We start from the raw sequence: 26,280 nt of genomic DNA on the forward strand, positions 1-26,280 counted from the left end.
TATATATATATATTCGCATATTTTGCTTCTTCCAATGTCAAAAGTAGTAAGAGAGTAATGTTACTGTGTGCATGAGTGTTTAAACATTGTATAGTATATATATGTTACTGAGTATGGAATCTCAGGTGTTCACGACAGTATTACTAACAGTGTATTGCTAACATTGTTTGAATCTGGAGATAACAAATTGGAGAAAGATTTTAGTGAAGAAATATTACTTACCAGTATCTTCGCCAATACAGTATTTCTGTATGCTTTTTACTTTGCCTTTATCACCTCTGAATATTTGATGGATCCCCCCACTTGCCTTTAAATACAAAATATAACTCCTCAAATAGAAAAAGAGACATATGATTTTTAAGATATTTTCTTTTCTTTTTGTCTCTGAAACTTTTCATATTGCAGTGGAGATTGCTTAAAGTGACAAAAGGTTAATCCAAAAGGTAGAGATTATCATAAATAGAACAGAGTCCTCAATATTTTCCTGTTTTGTCTACATGAGAATTTAAAAACTACAGATTAACCAAAATGCTTCTATTTCTAAACCAAAATAGAATTTCAAGAGTCATGTTGTTATTTCTTCACAAGCGCAAATCATCAAATGTTGCTCGCTTCGTAATAGCGAAAAAGAAGAAAGAGACGCAAGAACACACATGTGTGTCGATTGTGGCCAGAGAGAAACATCAACAGAGTACTTTTTGCCTTCATCTATCACACACGTACAAAAACAGGCCTACACACTGTGTATTGTGACATTAAGATAGCGTATGTAAGTCAGATGTACAATCTCTGATGGGTCATGACCTATTGTGTCTATGAAGCTAGATAACACACACATTATGTGCATGTGTTTCATGACATCACTGGCATTGGGCCTTTTCACCTCTCCAGTGCAGAGCATAGGACAGTGCAGAATGCTGATCAACTCATGTGTCCTGTGTGACTGATCGGCAGATTAAGCAAGCTGACAATGTCAAAGAAAAATCACTGCGTAAATCCTGCAGCTTAAATTGCAGACACTGAAAGAGGTAGATTAAAAAACGCTTTCTGAAAGTGAAATTTGCCACAAGCATGGCATACCTGACTCTAGGCTGTTGAGTTATTGCTGCGAAAGGAAAACGCTCAAACTAAAATGACAAAGAGCTGTGAGTTTTTCCAGCCCGTCTAGAAGAAAATGAAGAAAAGGAACCATGTTGGAGCAATCTTTCTAAACCGCAAATACAACTGAACCAAACAAAATATGGCTGTCCCGCAGCTTTCTTTTAAGCGATCTCTACTGTACTTCCTGTCACATGTCAAAGGTAAACATATTTTAAGTTTTTAAAAATAATAATATTTATGTACATATTTGTTAAGAGCAATGTCCAACAAATGAAATTAATTTAAGATGTATGATAACACTGTTCAGCAGACCACTTACAAAAGGATCAGTAGAGCTTAAAAAGATGCAAGCTGAGGTTCACTCATATCTTATGCTTTTTTACTTTTTGTTTCAACACTTTATGGCGTTTGTTGAAAGTAAGGAAAAAGAATTAAATCTGCACCCTCTATCCTAATTTTTGTCTCTCTGAGAGTGGGATTATCACTCTGAAAAGATTTCTAGATGTGAAAGCACAAGTGTTATTTTGAAACCACATTGTATTAAACTAACTATTGACCATGACCTTTCAAACTTTGGGTTTAAAAAAAATTTATTTATCGCAGTTTGTTAATTTGAAATATACAGGGTGGCTCCATGATGCTGGAATCAGGCTCTGTATGTTACATTGTAACAGAAGCTATTTGTGTGTGTATAATATGTGTGTATGGCTTTAAGTTTGATAAAAATGAATAACATTTGCGCAGCGCAAGTTCTCGCTCAGCAGCAATCTCTATGCGCTTTACAATCTATATTATTACCCCAGCAGACCTGATAGCATTCTGAAACAATTGTAACTTCCTGGGTGCAAGCTGTCATTTTATAAGCGCTAAAACAGTAACATACTGACAAGATCTTTCGCTGTCTATGGCCAGGTACCTATTCACACCAGGTTGAAGTGAGGAAAATATGTGTAAAGCCGGTAAAGTGCCTTTTCCAAGGACAACATCAGGTCTGAGGCTCGAACCCTAGAAACCCACAACATCATGATTACGAGTTTGGTAGCCTAACCATTAGACCAATGACACAGTGGAACTTGGATTCAATAAAAACTCGGATTCAACAAAAGAAGATGGATACCCCGTTTTTAAAATTCATTAAAATCAACAAAAATAGCTCGGATTCAATGAACACATAAATGAGTGAACTCGGGTTCAACAAAGTCGCTTGCTGGGCGAACAGCTCCCACTGATGTGGTTTTGGCCATGTTTCTCCCACAACGAATCTTATTTACTCTATTCGAAGAGACAGTTGATTGCACCATGGAACATTACACCTTGGGGGGTTTTTTGTAAGTGTTATACGGCGCTCGCAACTGCATAAGGTCATTATGAGTGCGCAGGACACATTAATCAATTTTTAGTTAGGTAGGAATTAATTTTGAATTTAGCTGAACCCTACTCTTAGCGATTTTGGACCACTAAGGGATCTTCAAAGCCCGCAATTTGCTCTCGGGACCTCCGAGATTTTTCGTCCTTCCCTACCATAAGATCAGGGGTGTGGCTGAAAGACAGAAGTAAAATACTAAAAAGGATCCAAGCAGTCATGGAGTAGCAGTAGAAAGTCAGCAGAAAGAGTGAGGAGCCCTGATGAGGTGGGGGGGGGGGGCACAGAAAGTGGAGACGAAAGCAGATGACAGAATGATATGGTTAGAGCAGGAAAGGAGAAAATTGGGAGAAGAAAAAATTTGTCGCCCTCAGGTTTTGAACTCGGGACCTAATGAAGGAGTGGCGAACACTAACTTCTAGACCACGAGAGCCCCCCCCCCTACATTGTGATGCAGTTTCTGGCCCAGATTAATATTATATATATATATTGCTTTTAATGAACATTCGGATTCAACTAAATCAAAGGTCAGGCCTAACAACTTCATTATGTCCGAGTTTCCCTGTACCATATATTTATGTTTCAAGCATAAAGACCGGGTTCGAATCTTTCAAACATTTTTCTCAACTTTCTGGTTTACACACAATTTGGAAACTGGCATCTACGATGCAAGAGCGAGGCTCATTCGTCTTGCCTGAAAGAAGATGTAAGCTCAGCTCATGAGAGGAGAATATCTTCATCAAAGCTGGGAGGGATGTATCCTTCTCAACCCAGGTTGACCCTGACATGCAGAGTTGAAGAACTAGCTTTCTAAATTGTTTTCCTGATGGCACATAATGTACAGTCAAATGAATTTGGATTACTATAGGCAGTCCCATTAAAGAAATAAAATGACTTTTGAAAAAAAAACATCTTTTAAAATAATGTAAGAGTTTTAATAACGCTCTCTCCCTCCCCTCCCCCCTCAAAAAACAAACCCAAAACAAACAAACAACAAATAAATAAAAATAAATTGACAATTTTAGATCATTAAGGGCCAACCTGGGCTGAAAAGAATACAACATCACAGCAGAAAGACGGAGACGCTTGCTAAAAATTTCCTTAAATGGGAATCGAATTCCGGTTTCCTGCCTGCTTGGACGAAGTGCCTCAGCTGACTCAGCCTTACACCACAGACACCAACCACTTACTGGAGACTAACTCTAGCTTTACCATGGGAGGTCGGAAGATGTAACTCGGAAATGTCCCCCTCGAGCTGTTATACAAAGATCCAGCATTTCACTCTTTTCTTCCTTTTTAAAAAAAATTCAAGTTACTTTAGTCTATGTTTGGTTAGTTTTAGTAGAGGTTTTACGGCGCTCGCAACTGCATATAAGGCAAGGTCATATGAGCGCCAGAAAATTAGACGTGTTACAAGAGAGTAACAAACATAAAAAAGAAGAAGGGGAGATAAGGATGATAGATGTTCGATAGGAAAGAAGGAGCAACCCACATCAGAGCACCCGTCAACCACACACAGGCTATGTTTGGCATTTTCCCACAGCAACAGACTCGACAACACTCCTGCATCAACATGGCTCTTTTGAAAAAACAATCATGTTTTTTCCAACGGTCCAGTCTATATGTACAAATCCGTCCCCGTGGTTTTATGCATCACGCAAAATTTAGCAAAATTTGATCATTTTTTGCATAATTTCTGATTATTTTCCTCTATCATTCTATGTTAAAATTAATAGAATCGCATAATTTCACATTTTTGGGCTCAGTTTGTGTAATTTCTGAATTTTTCTTGCATAAAACGACAGGGACAGACAAATAAATAAGCAGCTCCAGAGAACCAACCTATGCATACCATTGGCAAAATTTCTGAGAAAAAAACAAAACAAACTAGGACCAGTGAACAGAAAATTAACTGAAAACTTTATTATGAATACAATTATAGCATGTGGCGGTAGAAGTAAGTACGCATATATCTCTGCAGCAAAGAGAAAAAAGAAACAGAGTTGAGTTCAAGTCTCAATTTTGAGTTTCCCAACTGGAAATGTATGTCTCCTTCTTATTGATTCTTAGACAGTGAAACGAGTTAAATTGTTTGTAACTGATGGAAATGTTTAATGATTTGGGTCTTTCTACCTCAATGACAAAATCTGAACATCCAAAAAAAAAAAAAAAAATGGAAAAAAACCCATAGATCTACCTACTGACCACAACTTACAACAAATATTTTTCCCTCCGTCCAATTCATTTTTTTAAAACTGAAGGCTGAAGGCAATTTCCTTTATTTTGACCTGTTTGGAGACAGCAAAGTTTTCCTTCAGGTTATTTTCACAACTGGACAACCAAATCGCTGGACCATGTACATAATTTCAGTGACCGAGTGATTATTTCCAGATAACTTTTTAAAAAGTTATTTTTAAAGTAAGAAAATACGACCAAATAAGGCCCCATTACACAGCCACCCATTAGGAAAATGTGCAATAGTTTTTTAACTGAAAAAATATGAATTTCCATGCACGACCACTGCTCCAAAGCTATAATAAGGAACCAGGAGAAATTGTTAAACAATGAAGCAAAAAATAATCAAGCCGGTGCACTGTAACTTCTAACAGTTTGGAAATTTCTGTGAGAATATTGACACCATCCTGCATTTGTATAAAAACAAGAATAATTTACTCATTCACCACAGCTGACCAAAAGATTATCTCAGCATCTTCCTCATTACAACGATGAGCCGCTTCATCAACTCAACGGAATGCCTCTATTCTATAAATACTTAACCAGTTCCAAAATAATATCCATGTTTAGATTTGATACCATATCGTTTCCCCCCCCCCCCCCCCCCCCTCAAATTTCCTTTTCAATTTTGTTTCTTTAGGTATATAATATTATACCTTTATATTCTGCTAAACAAATAGGCAAATCAGTGGGCAAAACAAAACGTACACACTTAACATGTGCCTGCCACTGGAAGGAATTACAAACGAGAGGGTAAAACATTACATTTTGATTGAGTTAGGACATTCCTGTAAACAGTGAGAACTACACTAATATATGAGGATCAATAACTCATTCCTGTTTTCTAAAGTAAAATTGAATCAACCAAAAAAAACTTTCTGGTACATTTGAGTTTCATCATAAGTACTCTTTACACTTCTGGACTGAGACTCTTTATATGAACTTGTACAATTGAAAAGAAAATGTTCTAGAAAATCACTGTATCTAGAGTAAAGAATGTAACGTTTATTTAATTTGCAATTCCCAAAAGTAAGATCCAAATAAGGTTAGGAAACATGAGAGCTATTATAACACCAAGCATTAACATAAAAATTGCAGAGGGCTTAAAAAAACCCACCAAAAAAACCCAACAACAACACAGCTTTTACTGATTGGTTGGTTTCATGAAGCTTTGAAAATAAATATGGAAATACTTTCCTCATGCAAAGTAGCTTATCCATAACAAATGGCTCTCAAGCTAAAACCGGAGGAAAGACACAAACATGTAGTGATACAACACACTAATTATATTGATAAAAAAAATAACAACAGGCAAGTGCAATTATTCCCTTACTTAGAAAATCATTAAGAAACTTTTCTGTCTATGTCCTCTCACGTCATCATAAACTCTCAATATATTAGATTTTAAATCATTCTTACAGTGGGCTTTGCTCAAAATGAATTTTGTAAAATTTGTTTTGGATATAAAGTTGCCCTTTTTGAGAAAGGGCCAAACCACACAGGAAATAAAGAGAGAAAGGATGGTTTTTAAGTTGATTGTTGATTTTTTCCCTGACAACTTCTAAAGCACAGACTTAAGTGTTTTCACCTACTAAAAATTCTCAAAGCCATTTACAAAACAATGCTTAAAGACTGCTTTCCATATTTCCGCACATGAAAATTTTACCCTAATGTATTTAGGAAGCAAGAGAACATTGCATATCATTGGCATTATTCCACAAGCTCCAAAGTCATTTTGGAAGTATTGAGAAAATTAAAGAAAAAGAAAGCCTCCAAATCAGAATCACGACAAAGGCATTAATTATTTCTGTAAAAAAACCAACCTAGGAAGTACTTAACAAGAAAGAACGAAGCTATTTTGTAAGATGTCTCGTCTCTTAGTGTCTTTTTTCGAATGGCTTTATCTAGCCTCCCCCCCCCCCGAAATAGATGTGGGCGATTGTGGAGCAACACTGCTGTTGAACAGCAATAATGTCATAATGCAGAAACGTTCAAAACAGACCAACACATGGAAAAATAAAGGTGACCTTTCTTTCCAATATGAGTCAGTGAGTGCATAGTATGAGCAAACAGAAGTTTCTATTCTGAGAGACATGGCACACATACTTAGAACTGGAGTTGATAAAAAAGCAATGGTTCAAACCAAAGTAATGTCACCAACACATTTATTTATGATACTTACACAACTGCATGCTTCAGGGTACACTCCGCTACACTTTCACATAATCCATTAAGAAATTTTGCCTATGACAATTTTGGATTTTTAATTTTTAATGAGAATCAGCACAAAACAGGGGTGTCACAACTCATTAACCATCTCCTAAAGGAAACTGAGGAGTAAAACTCCCTTGCAGTACTGGCCTTTGCAATAATGCCATGTTCTACCTTTTCATTTTCAAAAGTACTAATGCAAGGAAAGTCCTTCAACTCTTTCCTGCTTAAAAAAACCCAACAACTAACATAATATTAATATATATATGGATGAAAATTTACTCGAACTGAGAAACATGTGGGGGGGAAAAAAAGACAATATTGAACACAAAAGCTTGACAATGACAAAATTCATAAAGTGGGCAGAAAAAAAAGGTGTACAAAATACAGACAATCAACAAAATGCCATACTTGTCCACAAACGCAACCTTAATCCAAACAGCAAAAATAAAGTGAATCTTAAGCACTCTTCCACAGGACCCAGGGAAGCATAGCACAACATCATTGGATAAGTGTGACAATAACAATAAAAAGAAATGATTAAGCAAATGAAAAAGCAAGAACCTTCCAATCAGAAACAAAGGAAATGAGCCATACAAACAATGGGAAATCATTGACCAAATTTTCAATTTAATGGACGATATATTTATAATTTCAAATTTTTCAGAGGTCTATTAACTATGCCTTGCCTCTTCTAATGCAAACTATGTCATTAGATTATCAATTTGGAATCTAAATGATGGAGTTATTTCATTAGTTTTATAAACAACACTGTAAAAAGCCACAGATGTAAGATTGAGCTTCAAAATGCCATTCAATAAAGTCATCATTTAGCCTAACATGTGCACAGAAAATACCACTGCACAAAAGCAAGACACATCAAGAAGATTTCTTAAGACAATAATCAATATTTTACAAAAAACAATTGTTGCTTTTGTCAATAATCTGTACTCTAAAATCTATACTTCAAGCACGTTCTAGATGTGAATGGCAAAACTAACGACTTTGGTTGGGATTTTTATTTTTTTCATTTCATAAAAAGTTCATTGTCATGTTGGAAGGAAGGCAAGCATGAGCATTTTTTTTTCAAAATTCTTCTGTGCCAAAAGTCTTAGAATCTGCGTAAGTCAGGATACTTGAACGATTCTAAATAAATTTCCTTTCTTCCCTTTAAGCACAAATGCATGAATATTGCCCTTTCACTACATGTAACCGTCCAATAAGATGGAACAATACCAGAGCCTAGCCCATGTTTGGCCTAGCAGCTATTCTTGAGTGTAATAATATATGGACAAGATGAGTATGTCAGGTTCTCATAACAGTGGAGAGGGGAAACAAGTCTGGGTAAACCCCCAACCTGTTCAAAGAGAGCGAGAGAGAGAGAGATATGAGAAAGGGTGTGTGTGTCTGTGGGAGTGTGTGTATGGGGGGTGGGAACAGATATAAAACAACCTTTGAGAAGGCCATTACAGATGTTGCAGTCAGCTTCCTCCACCTATGTTAGTCAACAGTCTTGACACTGACACAAGAGGATATATATAAGATCAACCATGAAACAACACTACGAGGAAAAGACCTGAATATTCTGTTTACTTCTCTGACGGTGATGGGGGGGGGGGGGGAATAAATAAAAATTGATCCTAGTAAATGAGCGTTGATGAACAAAGTGAATGTGCTAGATGAGGACAAAGTAGTGAAGCAATGAGTACAAAGTAAAGCAAAAACCATGAACTGTGCTGTGTCTCCGAGACAGATATAACAAGCAGACAGTGGGAAAGACTCCACAAGGAAGTTGCTGTGGTTTACAGAAAGGAAAAAAACAACTATTAAAAACAAAAAAAGAAGCACTTGTTGACCCAGTATGAGCCGGTGGGAGTGGCTTCGTGCGAGGTAGCCGACAGTGGCTCTCTACACTGACCCTTAATAAATACACGCAAATTTTACCACATCAACCCTGGTTATGAGGAAAATAGCTCTATTTCTCTTCGTACTTTCATTTTGGAGCGTCTGTTCGAGCGTGAAGGCTAGATCTGATGAAATTTGTTCCCAAATAGCTGATTTTCTGCATCAAGTTTGTGACGGTTACAGATCATTATGACCGAAGACAAAAAGTGGATACATGGGACAAAAAACTGATCCTGAAATGTAAACATAGTGGCTATTTTCGTTTTGGATTATACTGTGATTAAAGTTTCATTTTGTTTTTATAGATCTATATCTATGTTCAGGTTAGTCCATGTAACATTCCCCCCCCCCCCCCCCCTCGTTCTAACCCTCATCTTAGACCTGAATACTGCAAAGAAAGTATACCATTTTTTGCTGCTTTCACTTTTGCTCCGGGTTGAAGTATGAAAAAGTTAGTTCCACATCAATGTGAAGGGTGTTATAGTCTAGAACACTGCAACTATTTTGTTGTTGTTGCTGAGTGGCTATTAACTTCGATAGTTTATTTTCATACTTTTTACAATGCATCTGAAGTGGACACCCATGAATGCAACTTTCAAGTCTAAACCCATAAACCAAAAGTTTTGATGTGGGCCCAGTAGTTAGAAAATGATACACATGTACTTTTGCAACCCATCCTATCACTGTACAAGTTCATTCCCAGGGGTGGGTTCGATCAGAATGAAAACCCTCTACGCACATGAAGAGTTTGACCAGGAAATTTATTCGCACCGAACGAGCAACATCTAACTGTGTTGAAACTATGATCTGATCTTTATTACACAAACAATAATGGACATTTCTGTCAGGCGTTTCCAAGACCCATTATTGAAGTCATACTATTTCAATCCCAGCAAAATAAAAAGGCCGTACAGAGAACAACACATAAACAAAAATGTGCCAGTCCTAGAGTTCGACCAAACATGGATTTGATGCTGATTAAGATACTCTGTCTATAAAGATGTGTGCGGAAAATGTGAGTTAAAAGAAATTCTTAACGCTCAGTCTACTGACCCCATGACATGAATGTTTATTCTCTACTGCATAAAGAGCAACACTTCAGTCTTCCTCAAAAGATTAAGGACAGACCCACAGAGAAATGGGAAGACAGCACCAAAAGGAAGGGTGATAAGCAACCATACAATTGACACACACTAAAGGGGGGAAAAAAAGAACAGACAATAATAACAACGGTAAAAACAGAAAATAATGAACCAGGATTACCAGACTGTGCGAACCATGACTAAAATGTACACAAAAAGTTCCATGATCACAATTGCCTATGTGAAACCTTTTAGATTTTCTGAAAGATGTGGGACCATTGCTCCATCCTTCCTCTGCCCCAAATTCATTATCAACCTCAAAACTAAAACCTTCTTCATTCAAACATAAAGAAGCGAACCAAAAAAAGTCACAAAATTAAAAGATTGTGTTTATCCTTTCTGCAATACATACACCTATCTGGGGAAAACTTTCAGAGCTACTGTAACTTAGTCTTCAATTTCATTTCCCTACAATAAAACAAAAATTTGTAAAAATAAAATGGATATAAATTTGAAAGAATTTTTTTTTTCACATAAAAAAGACAAAAGTAATCAAGGAAGTCTTCAGCTGCACACACATGGACAGGTCTCTTAAATATGATTAGAGTGGTCTTCATTGACAAAAAATGAGCAGATGTTACACCGTTACTTAAATCCGTGCAGATCTGGTTCACCAAAAGCCACTCTTTCTGTTGGGCCCATCGGGCAGGCCCAGAGTGTGTTTCGCTTTGGCAACCTTCTGCCTTTATATACGAGCTCTTAAAAATCAATCCTTCCATCCTTACACCTTGCAAGGATCCTCATCATCACCGACCGTCATCACCATTTCATTTCTTCTTTCAACAGTAGCATAATTATGATATAAATCATCTGCGAGGCAGAAAAAGATTTTAAGGGAGAGTATTCAAAATAGCAGGGTCTCCCATTACGGCTCAACAGCACCCCCGGCCCTGAGGCCTGAATCTCTGGTAATTCAAACTGTAAATCGCTTCTTCTGTGGTACAAGTGTTGGTCCAATCCCATCTGAACAAGACTCAACTGTCAGAGCTGAAAGTGGGACGGTCAGAAGAAGAACAAGTTTCTCCGAGAGAACAGTGCTAGAGGGTGGGGAATCCGGGAAGGGCTGGAGGGTAGGAGAAATAATGACTTTTCACTTTCTTTTCTTTTTCTCCCTTCCCCCCCTTCCCTAATTTTCCATCATGAGCACGAACGACATTGGTTATGGGGTGGGGAGGTAGCAGACGGTGGCTAGCCCGCACATCTTCCTCCACCTCCTTCCATCCAGTTTGCCGCTGCTTTAGACAGGTTCCACTCTGCCGATGAGGGCAGGTTCAGCTCGATGACCAACTCATACCCAGGGAGTCCAGCCTTCGTAGAGTACAGCCAGGTTGTCAGGGTTCTTCGCCTCTTTGATAATCATATCAACCTGGGAGAGAGAAGAAGAGAAGATGGAGTAAAGAAAGGCACAGTTAAAAAATAAACACCATTTACTAGAGAGAAAAAAAAAAGAAATATGTTTAGACAGAAACAAGAGAGGGCAGGGAAAGAAAAATGAACGACCATTCATTTGAGAGAAAAAAAGAAAGATATATATAGATAGCAACAATAGTGGGAAGGGAAATAAAAATTAACGACCATTCATTAGAGAGAGAGAAAAAAAAAAGAAAGAATAGAGGAAAAGGACAGAAAAATTGGACCTTCCCCTTGTGAACTGCAGTTTTGTGGATGTGGAAAAGCAGAGCTGCCAGCAAGGCTCTAGATCATCAGTCCATATCAATACACCCCGCAACCGACTTACAAAATACTTGCAGCTTAAGTGCAACCCTCTCAACTCTCTTCACTATCAACACATCAGCAAATTCGAAAGAAATATTCTTCAAGAAAATCCAACCTTTTCAAATAAAGGATAAGTAGTAAAGCACGTGTACTTTGTCTACTTTTCGAATACACAATCATACAACATTCTAGAATTTCAATACGCTAAAAATAAACGTCCATACCTGCTCAGCCACACTCATCCTCTTGTTTGGGTCTGGATCTCTTCCCTCCAGTTTCATCTTGACCCTTCTCCAAACACTGACAGCGTATGAGTTACGTTCCTGAAGAGCTGTACAGTGAGAGAGAAAATTTCCTTACATTAGCTTCACTCTTCTCAAAAATAGATTAAAAATAGAGTGGTTTTTAGGGACAACAACCTAGCCAGTCTTCAACTGGGCACTCGTTACTTATCTTTGACAGATAGACTGCCGGTCTTGAATGTAAAAATATTGTCAACTTGTCAAGTGTTTGTTTTAGTAAGAGTGTTACGGCACTTGCAACACAATTAGGTTATATAGGTGCCGAAGATTAGAGATGTTACAAGGGAGTAACAAACACAAAAAAAGAAAGAGGAGATACAAACGATAGATATTTGACAGGAAAAAAGGAGTAAACCACACTAGAGCACCCACCAACCACCCACTTGAGAAGTGAAGCCTGAATGTAAATTAAATCAAGTTAACACTTTTATTTGGGGAATTGATACAAAAATTTGAAAAAGGAGTTCATTTAGAACAATTCATCTAGACTTCTGAAACACAAATTTTCATGGACATAGTCATCTGTAAACGGTTTCCCCACAACTTGAAGCAAAACTCAACAAACAGCCAAAAGATCTGACAATTGTCTCATGTACATAGTCTAATGAATGGTGAACATTTGTGCAACCCAAAGAGGGCATACACTGTATCAAAGTAAACTTAAAAGCTTGCCTTTGCCTGTCTTGGGATCACGAACCAGTTTCTCTTTCTCTTTCTTCCCTGAAGATACAAATTATACGAGCTGAATTAGCATCACAATTTCTGAGGCAAAATGAATGCCCCCCTGAAAAAAAATATCTGTACCTTGCAGGTGCATGGGCGAAGCTAAGCACAATAGTAAAATGGCACTAAAAAAATTATTTTTAAAGGATACCACAATATCTGAAAAATTTGTGAAGACCATTTCCACTAGACCAGTATCTATTGATCTATTGGTCCCTGTTCCCTCAGGAATAAAACATCCATACATGGACTGAATCAAGAAAATTTCTTTAACTATGAGTAAAGAGAAGCACATACATACAATATCGATCATTTAGGGCTAGGAGGAGCAAGACCTGACAGACAGAAAAAAAACAACTGGGAAAGTAAGAAAGCTACTTCCGGCTTCTATCACCCATCTGTGAAAAGAAGGTTAAGTACAAAGAAATACCATAGGGGGGGAAAAAAACAAACAATTGTTCTTCTGTGGAGCAAAATAAATAATTTTTTAGGAAGCATTATGAGGCAATGAACTAATTAAATCATAAGAATTGGAAACGCACAGCACTACTAAACAAAAGAAAGTTATTCAAGCTAGTGTGGGACATTATATCATGATTCCAGGAAAAGGTTATCAGTCCAGGATAGTCATGAAATATCTGGGAGAATTGGCAGGCAAGCCAGAGCATCGATTCCTTTCCCACAGACTAACCTTGTGGTTTTGAGGTGGTCATGGCTGTACTGGTGACCAGTGATGGGGAATCTCTCTCCCTGGTCTGGGGCGTGGCCCTCCTGCCTTCAGATAAACTCTCCCCTTCCTCAGCAACCTTGCTCAAAATGGAAGGCGCAAACTCTGTCAGGCTGTCGTAAACTCTGTGAACGGAACACACCGAGTAAGGCTTGGCAAAGAATAAGAGTCATACAATTGGAACGGGCAGCTCACGTCGAGTTTTAGTAAATTGCAATTTAGTCACATTTCTTGATTTAACAACTTCAAAAGTTTGGTAAAAACACAATGCTCAGTAAATTCATGTCTTTTCTCGACTCTAGCCATAAGGATTTACTTTTTAATTACTTCAAAATCTGTCTGCCTATTAATGCCTCCATATGACCCATTGGTGGGTCATTGTAGAAGAAATGTCATGGTGAATCAGTTATATTCTGACTCAAGTATGACCTAAAACATTATCCCTTTCATTTTTGTGAGTTAAGTGAAGCACATTGACACAGTAACAGCCATTTAGTTGCAGGGATAAAGAGTGTTTTTGTGCTGTAAAGCATATGGAGCACTTTCTTAGTGGAAATATGCTATATACAGTCGAACCTGTGTAAGACGGAATCGCAAGGGAGCCAGAAAAAAATTCCATCTTAGACATTTTGCGTCTTAGACAGGGGAATTTAGAGGGAGATGGAGGTTTGGGGGGAGGGGGGTTCAAAGGCCCAGCCGGTGGGATCAAGGATCGCTTGTCCGATCGGCAAGCAGTGGTCAAAACTTCACACCTCCCAATTGCTATCCTGTCTGATCATGACACGCGTCAGTCTTACTTATATTAACCACCAGTGCTTGCCTTTTATAGGACCACTGTTTGACCTCTCCTTTGCTTCCACCCTTAGTCCCATCCACCAATGCCACCCCTCACTGCCATCATGTAACAATGATTCAAGGAACTCTTTTTTCGGCTGGCCGTACGATCAGGGTGGCAGGCACTGGTCAATCTAATTTCACACCTCTGGCTTCTAGCTACCCAGGAACGTTTTTGTAGTGGCTCGCTACTCGAACACTCTCACGGGAAGTCGTGAGATTTCACACCCACACTACACTGACCATCTGCATCACTCAGGGCTCACATGATGGGGTAACATCGAGGATACCAGAACTAAAGATTTATTTTGGTAGCCTCGGGTAACATCTACCCCCAAATTGCACCCCTACTCCCCTTCCTCGCCCAGCGGCATGGCCATAGTGTGAAGGTTAGAGCCGGTGGAACCAAACTTGTGAGTTTTGTTTCAAATCAGGGCTGAGCGGGCAAAGCATTTTCCGTCTTATTAGACAGGTGAAACCCTCGGAAGGGAGCGGATTTTTCTTTCCGTTTCCACGTTGGACAGGTTTCCGTTTTATACAGGTAAATAAAGAGTAATATATCAAGGGGGGAGCTGGGAGATTCCATTTAGACAGGTTTCCGTTTTATACCGGTTTCCGTTAAGGCAGGTTCGACTGTACATGAAATATGTCACATTGTGGTGAAATCAGGTGCTCATCAAAATTATGGTATCAACGAAACCAACATTTTTTTGCCCACTGGACAATTTTTATTGAGTTTTTTGATTTGGGCTGAACACCTTTAATGTCTATGTCACATTCAAGTAGGGATTTTATTGAAAAGTGTTGATCAAAGACACAAAATAATGTAAATTTTGCACTTAAAGACTACAGCTTTGATAATCACCAAATTTTGGCAGCCATTTTCTCGCTAATCTTACCTCTGACACCAGGCAATCCCCACCTCCTTCAATCGCAAGTTACTTCTGTTCAAGAAGGGGTTTGTTTTTTTCATCAAAAGCAAGAAAACTGAACATGCTTTATGTTTATTACCAACAATTCCATACACCCAAAAATTGATGAACGCGTGATTCTGCTGTGTTGTGACACACAACAAACTTTTTATTACAGAAAGAAAGCCTTACCCATCCAGCTGCTGTTCCACGGCTTCTAGGTCAGCGATGCTCTGGGACATGTCCTCGCGGGTGACCGCCTCACCCACCACAGCCTTGAGGGTGGCAGTGATGCGCTCGGAGAAGGTCTTGTAGTCCGACAGGTAGGCACGGATGCTGCCCGGCAGAACCTCCTCTCCCTGGTCCTGCTCTTCCAACTGTGGGACAAGAGAGGTTAGTTTTAGTTATAGTAAGAGTTTTATGGCACCTGCAACACAATAAGGTTGCATAAGTGCCAAAGATTAGAGGTGTTACAAGAAGAGAGTAACATACACAAAAAAGGAGGGGAGATAGAGACAATAGATTTTTTATAGGTAAGAAGGAACAAACCACACCAAAGCACCCGCCAACCACCCACACATGAAAGGTTGAGTGAGAAAAAAACAACATGAACTACAAAAAATTTGTTGTTCTTCTTTCAGTGCGAGATCTGAAATGTATTGATAACCAAGGCATAGTCACCACCAACTTTTCTGCTTTGATACTCTTTAAAAAAAACCCATGTATTACCCTGATCTTTTTCGACTGCCTATCTATCAAAGTTCGCTCAAAGGTTATTCTTTGTCTACACCTGCCATTTTTTTGCCTTCATTTTTCCCAGTGAAGCAAGATGTTCAAGGCTTTGGTGTCAATTCAGATGTTTTAGAAACTGTTTGTCTTCTTCTCATTTGTTTTTATTAGATATTCTTACTTTAGCTGTTTCAAAAAGACCCATGGGAATGGTGCGAATGACTATGTCTCAAAGAAAGGATGAACCCTACAGGGAAGACCCTGACCTGATCATTCTGAAAATTGCATCTGATTATAAAATCCTTTCATCGAACGATGTAGGCAGATGTCACTACACATAACATCATCATCATGTGCCAAATTTGCTATTGACATCGGCAATCACAGCTCTTCAATCATTCTTTTGCTTGAATGCTCAAAAAAAATAATTACATAATCCTGATCTTTCCATTTCACTCATCTATTTAGGCTCTCAAAGTACGTTACTCTGGGTGTACCCCTGCCTCATATCTCTTCAATTTTGCTCTCGCTAGATGTTCAAGGCCTTTATGTCTATTCAAGTGTCCCAGAAACAGCATTTGTCTTTTCCCAATTGTTTTTATCAGGGAGCAGCCCACATGGGCCTCTTCAAGTACTACCTCATTTGATTTTTTTCCTTAAAAGAAATTCCCAGCAGTCTTCTAAGAAACCATATTTTTGTTGCTTCTATTCTATTTTCCGACACAAAACAGCATTACTGTAAATAAGATAATAATCACTGTTTTTTTACAGCTTTATCAATTCCGTTAGCTTGTATTAAGTTCTAAAAATAAGATATAATAGGTACATATTAGTCATTCTAACCAAGGGGCAGAGAGAGCAAATCATCAGAGTACTGGTGATCAACAACAGTAACAATGGGAGGGCATTGAAATAGAAAACCCTTGTGTTCCTTTGTTATGAAAATCTACAGCTGCTGGTGTGCAAGAGGGAACTTGGAAATAAATAGCATATGGAGCTGTCTCGTAGCAGGAAAAGATTAAATTCATATGCTTTTAAAATTCCCCTCAAAGGTGGCAGCAGAATACAGCCAAATAATGTCGTAAAAATTCAGATTCATAAGGCACGTAAAAAAAAATTTTTAAACAGTAAAAGAGAAGGACAAGGAGCCAATCATATACAGACACTTTTCAGTCAAAGCCTGAAAGTGGAGGAACCATATTTGAAGCTGGTATTATGGTGCTCTCTGTCGATGAGTACATGGCATACCTGTAGACACAGACACATCTGTGTGTATGTACAAGAGAAAAGCTCAGCCATGACAGTCCAACATTACCTACCTTTGCCAAGGTCTTGAGAATAGAGCGGATATCAGACATCAGCTTGTGGTGGGTGGTGAGGTGGCTCTTGATAGCAAGCACGGCCTCTTTGATGTCTCTCTGAGGAAGCAACAGACAGAGCCATGTAAACAATAGGAGACATAGGAGTTCTCTTTTGCGGAGTCTTAGTTAACCCTGCTGATGTCACTGGCAGCCATGCTGTATTGGGCAGTGTGGACAGACCATAATCAAAAGGTAAATAGCAAAAGTGGGCAGTCACCCTTGATGGACAGCAATAAGGAGAAGAATTTTCCCCGAAGACAAAACTGGGATTCTCAAATGGGATCAGAAGTTCAGAGAAGATTCCATATGGGCTATTCCATGGTAAATGGCAGGACATTTGGACTATACTTTTTTACACTGATAACCCTGTAATTCAATATCAATTAGTTTATTGTAACTTTAAATGATCAGAACATTTGAAAGACATATTAAGATTCATATTAAATGCGGTCATTTGAAAAACAAGGATTTTAGGCAAATTCTATGACGTGTTTAGTTTTGGTAACTGACAAGACAAGCTGTACTGGTGTCTGTGGTGTAGTGATCAAGTGCTTCACAGCCGCATGCAGGAGACCAGAGTTCCATTCCAAAGTAGGGAGAATTTTTATTGAGTATCACGACCTTTCTGCAGGGATGTTGTATATCCCCCTCTGTTTGGGTTAGCCCCGACAGGCAGGCTTAAAGTCCACCTCCTAAATGATCTGAATTGTGTTGACGGAGCATTAAAATACCAAACCAATTCAAATATTTTTTAATAAGCTGTAAACAGAAGGAAGGGGAGAGCAGAATGAAAATGGAAGACAAAAAAGTCATATATCTCCAATTGAAAATTTTATTGCCCTGACTCGAATGGATCAGGAAAAAGAAAAAGAAAAATGCAGAGATCAGAGACTCTCAGAGATATAATACACGAATAAGAGGATGGTTTTTTTTCTTTGAGTAGAGAGAAGCACATCGACACAATAATGGTAATTTAGAGCTGGGAAAAAGTAAGACAGAGAGACAGAAACAAGAGAGGGAAAGTAAAGAAGTAGGACCTATCAGTGGCGCCCTCCAACCACCTTCACAAATAAGAGGACAATGACAACAACCAAAGTCAGACCAAAAAACAGTGGCTTTAAACAAGACAAAAAGGGATGAGTTATAAGACTCCACACTTTTCAACCACATTTCACCGTGAGGTTACCTGACAGTCAGAAAGGCTGTGGGCAATCTGTTCTATGTTCCTCTGGGCTTCAGTGACGGCATTCTCAACAGCCTCCTCAGCCTTCTTCATCCAGACGACGTCAGACTTTTCTCCATTCTCCAAATCCTGGAAAGTAATAAAAATAAATTCAATAGCTCTGATAGATTTTTAAAATAAAAAGTAAAGGAAAAACGCGTAGAGACAACAACGATTGTGACATAAAAATTACACAGACAGAAATAGCAGAGGCAAAGGAATATGGTAATGAATTTACCCATGGAGCACTGCCAAATGGTCGCTTTTAAGGACAAGCGGGCTAACCCAGATTTCGGGGGTTTCCAGAAATCTTGACCTACACCAAAAGTGGACATTGCCCTACCTATAGGAGAAGTTTGGTTTCATTGATGTGAATATTTGTTTAGTTATAGAGAAAACTCTCCTAGTTTTTTAATGAAACTGAACAAGGGGCAAAAACTTAACTTTCGATTTTTTCAAAACAGTCTTTTTCGGGATAGCCCACTTGTCCTTTACAGGGACCAACATTCAGCAGTTTTCAACCATCACTAAAAACAAAAACATGTTAAAAATTTTGCAGATTTTAAAGTGATAAATCAGAAAGCAAATAAAAGTACAAGTTTTGATAAAATATATCCAGGTCAGATGAAAATGAAGGTAAAAAAATACATTCCCTTCCGAGGTCCAACTAGAGGCTTAAAACATTACAATATAGGGATTTTTTTTTGGAGGCTGTGTGTTTGTGTATGGGCAGGTGTGTGGGGGTGGAGGGAGGGCATGGCATTATGACGGCTTGTCCACAGCGTGATGATAATTTATAGCAAAGCATCCGCAACGAGAGAATTGGGCAGTCTTCTTGGAAAGGTATGTGGAGCTGTTGGTGGACAAAATATAGCCGCCGTCATGTTGTACAGGTGGTTTTTTGGTGGTCATTTGTACAAGTGGTCGCTAGAGCAGGTTCAACAGTATGTGAAAGTTCTCATTCCGTTTACAGTCAGAGATCATATAATTATAAAGTGTGTCAGAAGACAGACAGATGCTTGTGAGAGGGGTGTGAGGTCTCTGAGTGCAGATACAACTAACCTTAATGCTGAGAATCTGCAGCTCTTGGTCAGACACAGAGCTGCTGGTGGACTCCAGAAGCATACAGCACTCGGAGCACCTGGAATGGGGATGGGTTGAAGGAATAAGCAACAAACAGAAGGTGTAAATAGGAGCACATGGAACAATAAACTAAAAACATGGCATTGAAATGTAGAGGCCGGAAAAATAAGTGACAAAGATGGATCCCATGCTTGGAAAAATGGAGATTTTTTTTCTATAAAATAAATAATGAATTGCTTTGCATGTGTCGAGCACAAGATCTCCAGACCACACTGAAGGAGCGTCAATAACACCCAGCTAATCTTCTTTGTTTTAGAAGGTGTTGTTACAAGAGAGCAACAAACACAAAAAAAGGAGGAGAAATAAAGACGACTGATGTTCAACATGAAAGAAGGCACAAAAAACCCACATCAAAGCACCCGACAATCATCTAGGTAATCTTCATGTTAAAAAGATCAAGTATGGATGTCAATACGACTGAAGTGATACAACTCAAGGATCCAGTAAAGAAAAGTGTAAAGAAAAATATGAATGATAAAAAGAGAGACTAAAAATAAAGGAGGCTTCTCAGTCATCGGAAAGAGTGTAAACAAAACAAAAACAAAACGATATTTTAGCAAACAGAACTCACATTTCAGCAAACTACATGTAAAACAATCTAGCATTGGCTAAACTTGCACTGCAACTAGCATTTACTAAACTAACAATCAAATCTAATAATATTAATAATAATAATTATATAACATTTATATAGCGCATTTCCAAAAAAAGTAGCTCAATGTGCTTTACATTGGAATACCTATTTTCAAAACCTTTCTCACTACTTCCTTTCTTCTCATGCAATATATATTTATGCACACACACACAAACACATACACACAAACAGACTATTTTCATTCAGACGTAGACACAGAACAACTATAATAAAAATAACGCTAAAAGCTTATGAAGGATAGGCCTGTGGGGAACAGAAAATGCTTAAGATGTCTTTTGAAGCTATCGAGTGTTCTTGTAAACCCCTGCATCTACCAAACAAACTTCGGCTAATCCTCCACATACTTATTGAGGAGCTGCATGAAGAGCTTGTCCGTAGCACTGGCCTCCTGTGTGTGTGTGCGCAAAGCCTCCAGATGCAGAATGCTCTGGCACAGCTGGGTGGCCTCTGACACTCGCTTGCCCTCCTCCTGATGAGAAACGAAATGATGCATCCTTGAATGTTATTGGCCAGGCTTTTTTTCAAATCAACACTCTGCTAGTTTTAGTTTTAGTAAGAGTTTAACGACACTTGCAACACAATAAGGTCGTATAAGTGCCGAAGATTAGAGGTATTACAAGAGGGTAAAAAACACAAAAAAGAAGGAGGGGAGATTAGAGGCGATGGAAGTTTGATACGAAAGAAGAAGCAAACCACACAAGAGCACCTGCCAACCAACCACTTTGCTAAACTCGACTTAAAGTTACTTTAACAAAAAAAGGCCACAACACAAGTTGCTAAGGTGTTTAACAATGAAGTAGTCTTCCAAAATCAAAGGTGCAAACTGCCTATGTACTACAAAACTGCAGAACTTTTCAGACCTTGTGAAAACATGCCTTCATGTCTCAAAATGTACAGCTCATATTGTCTTAAACATCTTGTATGTAGACGATTTTTATATAGTCAACTTGAAGTCGGGCAAAATGCAGACAAATTCAGAAATCCCGATTTCCACATTTATCTCGAGTATGTTCATCTTAAATGTTAGCCATATCTTTATTGTTTGTTTTAGTAAGAGTTTTACAGCACTTACAACTGCATAAGGTCATATGAGGGCGAGGAGATTAGATGTGTTACAAGGGAGTAACAAACATAAAAAAGAAGAAGGGGAGATAAGGATGATAGATGTTTGATAGGAAAGAAGAAGCAAACCACACCAGAGCATCCGCCAACCACCCACGCCATATCTTTCTTTAAACAAGTGAACTGGTATCTTCTTTCCTTTCATAGTAACACAACAGAGAGATAGCCAGCCAAACCAAAGACAAGACAGTGTGTACCTCGATAAACTTCTTGCGATAACTGATGGCATTCTCAAAGTTGCTGAGCACGGTATTGAGTGAGGGGTTGGCTCCCGCTGCCCACCGCAGTCTCTGGCTGATGCTGGTCTCCATCTGAGAGTAGTGCTCCTGACAGGAGGTCAGCACCGTCTCCTGAGACAGCACTCTCTGGGTCGTCTGTTTGTGTGCGGGAAGGGGAAGAAGACAATAATAACAAAATTATAATAATGATGATGATAATAATAATAATAATAACAAAAATAATAATGATGATGATAATGAATATCATGATGATGATTTTTAAAAAATATATATAAAAAATAAATAACTAATAGTAATAATAATAAATAGCATTTGCATTCACATAGCATAAATTTCCGCTCAAGAGCAAGCTCTACCCACTTTACATCACAAAATACGAAGTTTAAGTTCCTATTTATATTCAGGTATCTCCATAAAAGCCCCCATAACTTCACACGGACTCTCTTAGCCGCCATGTTCAATCCAAATTACCATTTTGATCCAAGGGGGACAAACAGCTTTGTGGCCTAATTAGAAAATGATGGACTTGTGGGCCCGTTAGTCAGGCATACACACACATAAAATAAAATAAGCATTTGCTTTTAGTAAAGATTAGGAAAGAAAAAGCAGCAGTTCCCTGTTGCAGTTCAGGCACAGTTATAAGCATGACATTGATGAATCAGCCCATTTCCAATTCTACTGAGTATAAGAACATTGAGAATGCCCTAAAGACACTTCAGTCAGTAGCACCGCCTGGGGTGGGGGGGGGGGGGGGGGGGGGGGGTAAATAAACATTCGCAAGGACACAGAAGAAAAATACATTCAAACTGCAGTCACACGCATCCTAACTCCCGACTCTCCTCTCTGTTCTCACCTTCTTCATCTCTGACATGACTGAAGCTCTGGCTGGGTGCACCAACTGTCCCGTCTGCCGGCCAGACTGGGTGAAGACATCCTCGTGCAGCCACTGGTAACGGGACAGCTGTGGCTGCCATCGATGCACTTGGCTCTTCATCAGCAGGATGTGTGTATCCAGACGCCTGGGGGACGGAGAAACACGGAGCAACATGGAGAGACCTTGACAGGCATTGAGAGATATTAGAGGACATGGAGAGACAAAGAGAGAAATTGAGACACATGGAAAGACATTGAGAGACAAGGATAGTTTAGTTTTAATAAGAGTTTTACGACACTTACAACACAAATAGGCCATATAAGTGCCGAAGATTAGAGATGTTACAAGAGAGCAACAAACATAAAAAAGAAGAAGGGGAGATGAGGACAATAGATGTTTGATAGGAAAGAAGAAGCAAACCACACCAGAGCACCCGCCAAGCACCCACAGACCTTGACAGACATGGAGAGATATTAAAGGACATGGACAGACAAAGAAAGACACTGAGACACATGGAAAGGCATTGAGAGACAAGGAGAGACATGATGACAAATTAAGAAACATGGAGGGAGATGGAGAGACTTGGCATGGAGAAAAGTAGAGAGACGTGGAAAGACATGAAAAGACATTGAGGGACAGGGTGTGTGTTCTTTGTAGCTGGCTGGTATGTCAAAAGCAATTACATCATACTGTCTCTATTTTCGGAATGTGAAATTTACAAACAAGATGAATTTGTGATGAGTCCGGACGGTTTGGTCCACTAGGTACACATTTCATAATTTGGGTTTTTGGCATAGATGCAAAAGTAGACATAATTCCCCTTCATATGACACTAACATCAAATTATAATTTTGAGGGACATGGTGTGTGCTCTTTGCAGCTGGCTGGTATGTCAAAAGCATTACATCATACTGTGTCTATTTTGGAGATGTGAAATTTACAAACAAGATAAATTATTATGTATATCATGACAAAACGAAAATCTCCCTCCTCCAATCAATCCAGTTGAGTACTCTACTCACTTGGCTAGATCCAACTTCCTCCAGGCTGTGTCCAGGTTGCTGGTCAGAGCTGTGATGGCGGTCAAATGGCGATGCTGAAACTGACCAGTGGTCAAACAGGTCTCCATGCCCTTCTTGCACAGGGCGTCCAAAGGCACCTTCCACTCTGCCCCAATGTCCTTCAGCTCAATTTCAGCACGGACGTTCACACCCAGGCCTCCGAGGAAAACGCAAATGATGTACCCCAGCACTTGAGACGGGAATCCCAGTAGCTGAAAGACAATAATAAAATAATGACTTTACCCATTGATATTACCATTAAGAGAGCGTTAGGTTAGCTTGTGAGCTAATTCTATCAACAGAGAGGACAGATGGTAAAGGCAAGAAAAGAGGGGGGGGGGGGAATTAATATGTATGCAAAAACCAAGAAAGTTCCTGACTGGTGCAGTGTGTTTCTGGTGAAGGAAATGATAGAAGGCCACTCCTTAAACCCCCTGTCTAGGGTGCACTGTTGTGCACTCTTTAAGATATGCGTTATTTGTTTTAGTAAGTTTTACAGCACTTGCGACACAGTTAGATCATAAAAGTGCTGAAGATTAGAGGCGTTACAAGAGAGTAACAAACATAAATGAAGGAAAAGAGATCAAGACGATAGATGTTTGATAGGAAAGACGGAGCAAACCACACCAAAGAAACCCGTCAACCATCCACCCTCCTTGAAATTTAAGTGAATAATTATGGTCGAGCATACTTCTTTCTGGTCAGCTCTCCCTTGAAGGCCAGCAACGAGAACAATTGCTGAGATGAATGCATTCCAACAAACCTGCTACATTTTCTATATCCAGTCCACGGTCTCTAAATATTCACAGCATTGAAGTTGACTAGAAATTAGAACTAATATTATTCAAATAACTATTAATAATGGTCAGTTTCAGAATCGCCATTTTACTAAATTTATTCAAATCTTAATGAGGAGTAGAGTTTTTTCACAAAAGGCATAGTAGGCAGGCAATGGTCCTGGCTGAACTGCCTGCCCCAGGAAAGCTCGTCACCAAGGTGTCAAGTGTCAAAACTATGGACAATATTAGAACTTGAGGGCGAGGGTAAAAAGAACATGGGACAGTCAACATTCTCTAGAACCAACCTTGCCTCATGATACTGATTTTTAAAATAATTTCATTGTTTTAATAAAAGCATTACCACAAGGCACTTGCAACGCAATTAGGTCAAATAAGCGCCAATGATTAGAGGTGTTACACGAGAGTTACAAACACACGATAGATATTTGATAAGAAAGAAGGAGCAAACTACACGAGAGTACTCGCAAACCGCTCACAAGTTAAATATGATCTGGCTATTGACGTAACAGGATCATGATCTAGGAAAATTGATACTTCCGAGAAAACGGAAAATGAGAGGATAGGAAAATGAAGTAAAACCACAGCCCTTATCAGACCCAAACCATTAACGAATCACTTACTTGCTTCCTCACAAAGTCAGCAACAAATTTCTTGACCGGCTTTGCCATCTGCTCTTCATCAAAGATAGCTCCACCACTGATGCCTAAAAGAGACGACAGATGAAAACAAGTCATGATCCAAAAACACCTGCCAAAAAAAAGTTTTCTTTTCAAAGTCCTGTTCAACAATGCAAAAGTTGATGGGGGGAAAAAAAATGTACAGCATCAGAGTTCCACAAGGGACTTGAGACGCTTGTTTATCTGATGCTAGGGATTTGCGCAGCTCTCTGCAAATTCAAAATTACTTTCCACAGGTAAATGAAAACTTTGTCTTGAAACTCAAGAGTTAAGAACAAGCTTACTATGACTACTCATACAGAAAATGAAGTCTGACCATCAAAATTTCATATGAACAGAGGAAACGAAAATAAAAATGCAGTCCACTTGCAAGTACCTCAGTTTTTGTGTTCAACTCTGATACTGGGCTGAGTACAATAATCATCATGAATAGGCAGCCTTGACCGAAACCAGAAATGCAGACCTGCCACTCTATGAAATCTAAAAATCAGGATTTTCAGAGTTAAAAAATCAGGATCTGGTGAAAAAAATCGGGATCAACGTCATAAAGGGCACTGGGGAAGGCGGGGGTTGTCCTGGTTCCCTTTTAAGAGGCAAGTATGCAAGGCAAAACTTTTGCAGGAATAAGTTCACGTTTGGGCCTCTAAACAGAGGGAAAACTGAAAGACAGCATATATGTACTCGAGTCTAAGTTGGATAGACTGGGGGAGCGAAGGTCGCAGTGATGCTGAAACACTCGTAGTCTTGAAAATAGCTGACACGCAACTCTAATCATCCACGCAAAACGCCCGCCGCGTTTTAACAACGTTTGACTTCCATCACATCGAAAAAAAGATCGCGCCAAGGTTGTTCATTTTTTTTCTTATTCCCTTCCCCTTAATTAGTACCTGTATCACGACACGCACTTAAAGCCCAAGCGTCAAAACAATACCCCCACCCCCTCCCCCCGGCCGTCCACACTGGTTAAGTCCCGAAAAACACCTCGACCAACGCGACCGGTGTAAATGAACTTTGTTGACCCCGACAACCGACGGTCCCCGACACATGCGCTACTCACCACACGTACGAGGTCATGTCATGTGATGCAAATGAGCATTTGAAACTAGGTCGATTTTAGTTTAAATAACGTGCGTTAGTCATCTACTAGATCTAGATTCGGCATAGATGCTTTAGAAAATAGCGTTCCAAGTTCCTGCAGATAAAAAGTCCAATCGGTGTTTCCAAGCA

General features: G+C 39.1%; 1 protein-coding gene across 1 annotated transcript in view; it reads right to left on the minus strand.

Moving 5' to 3' along the window:
* Positions 1-4,361: 4,361 nt before the first annotated feature.
* Positions 4,362-26,280, minus strand: part of LOC101852767 (serine/threonine-protein kinase SMG1) — an 85,973-nt gene continuing 64,054 nt past the window's right edge. Inside the window, exons 64-76 of the mRNA XM_005098154.3 lie at positions 24,997-25,079; positions 23,538-23,788; positions 22,495-22,660; positions 21,600-21,776; positions 20,625-20,749; positions 19,545-19,623; positions 18,447-18,572; positions 17,219-17,317; positions 15,363-15,547; positions 13,390-13,550; positions 12,648-12,695; positions 11,898-12,004; positions 4,362-11,323 (exon numbers count right to left, since the gene is read on the minus strand). Of these exons, the coding sequence (XP_005098211.1) occupies positions 11,246-11,323; positions 11,898-12,004; positions 12,648-12,695; positions 13,390-13,550; positions 15,363-15,547; positions 17,219-17,317; positions 18,447-18,572; positions 19,545-19,623; positions 20,625-20,749; positions 21,600-21,776; positions 22,495-22,660; positions 23,538-23,788; positions 24,997-25,079 (1,685 nt within the window). The 3' untranslated portion in view covers positions 4,362-11,245. The remainder of the gene's footprint in view (positions 11,324-11,897; positions 12,005-12,647; positions 12,696-13,389; positions 13,551-15,362; positions 15,548-17,218; positions 17,318-18,446; positions 18,573-19,544; positions 19,624-20,624; positions 20,750-21,599; positions 21,777-22,494; positions 22,661-23,537; positions 23,789-24,996; positions 25,080-26,280) is intronic.

The sequence above is a fragment of the Aplysia californica genome, unplaced genomic scaffold (assembly GCF_000002075.1).
Source record: "Aplysia californica isolate F4 #8 unplaced genomic scaffold, AplCal3.0 scaffold00174, whole genome shotgun sequence".
Classification (NCBI taxonomy): domain Eukaryota; kingdom Metazoa; phylum Mollusca; class Gastropoda; order Aplysiida; family Aplysiidae; genus Aplysia; species Aplysia californica.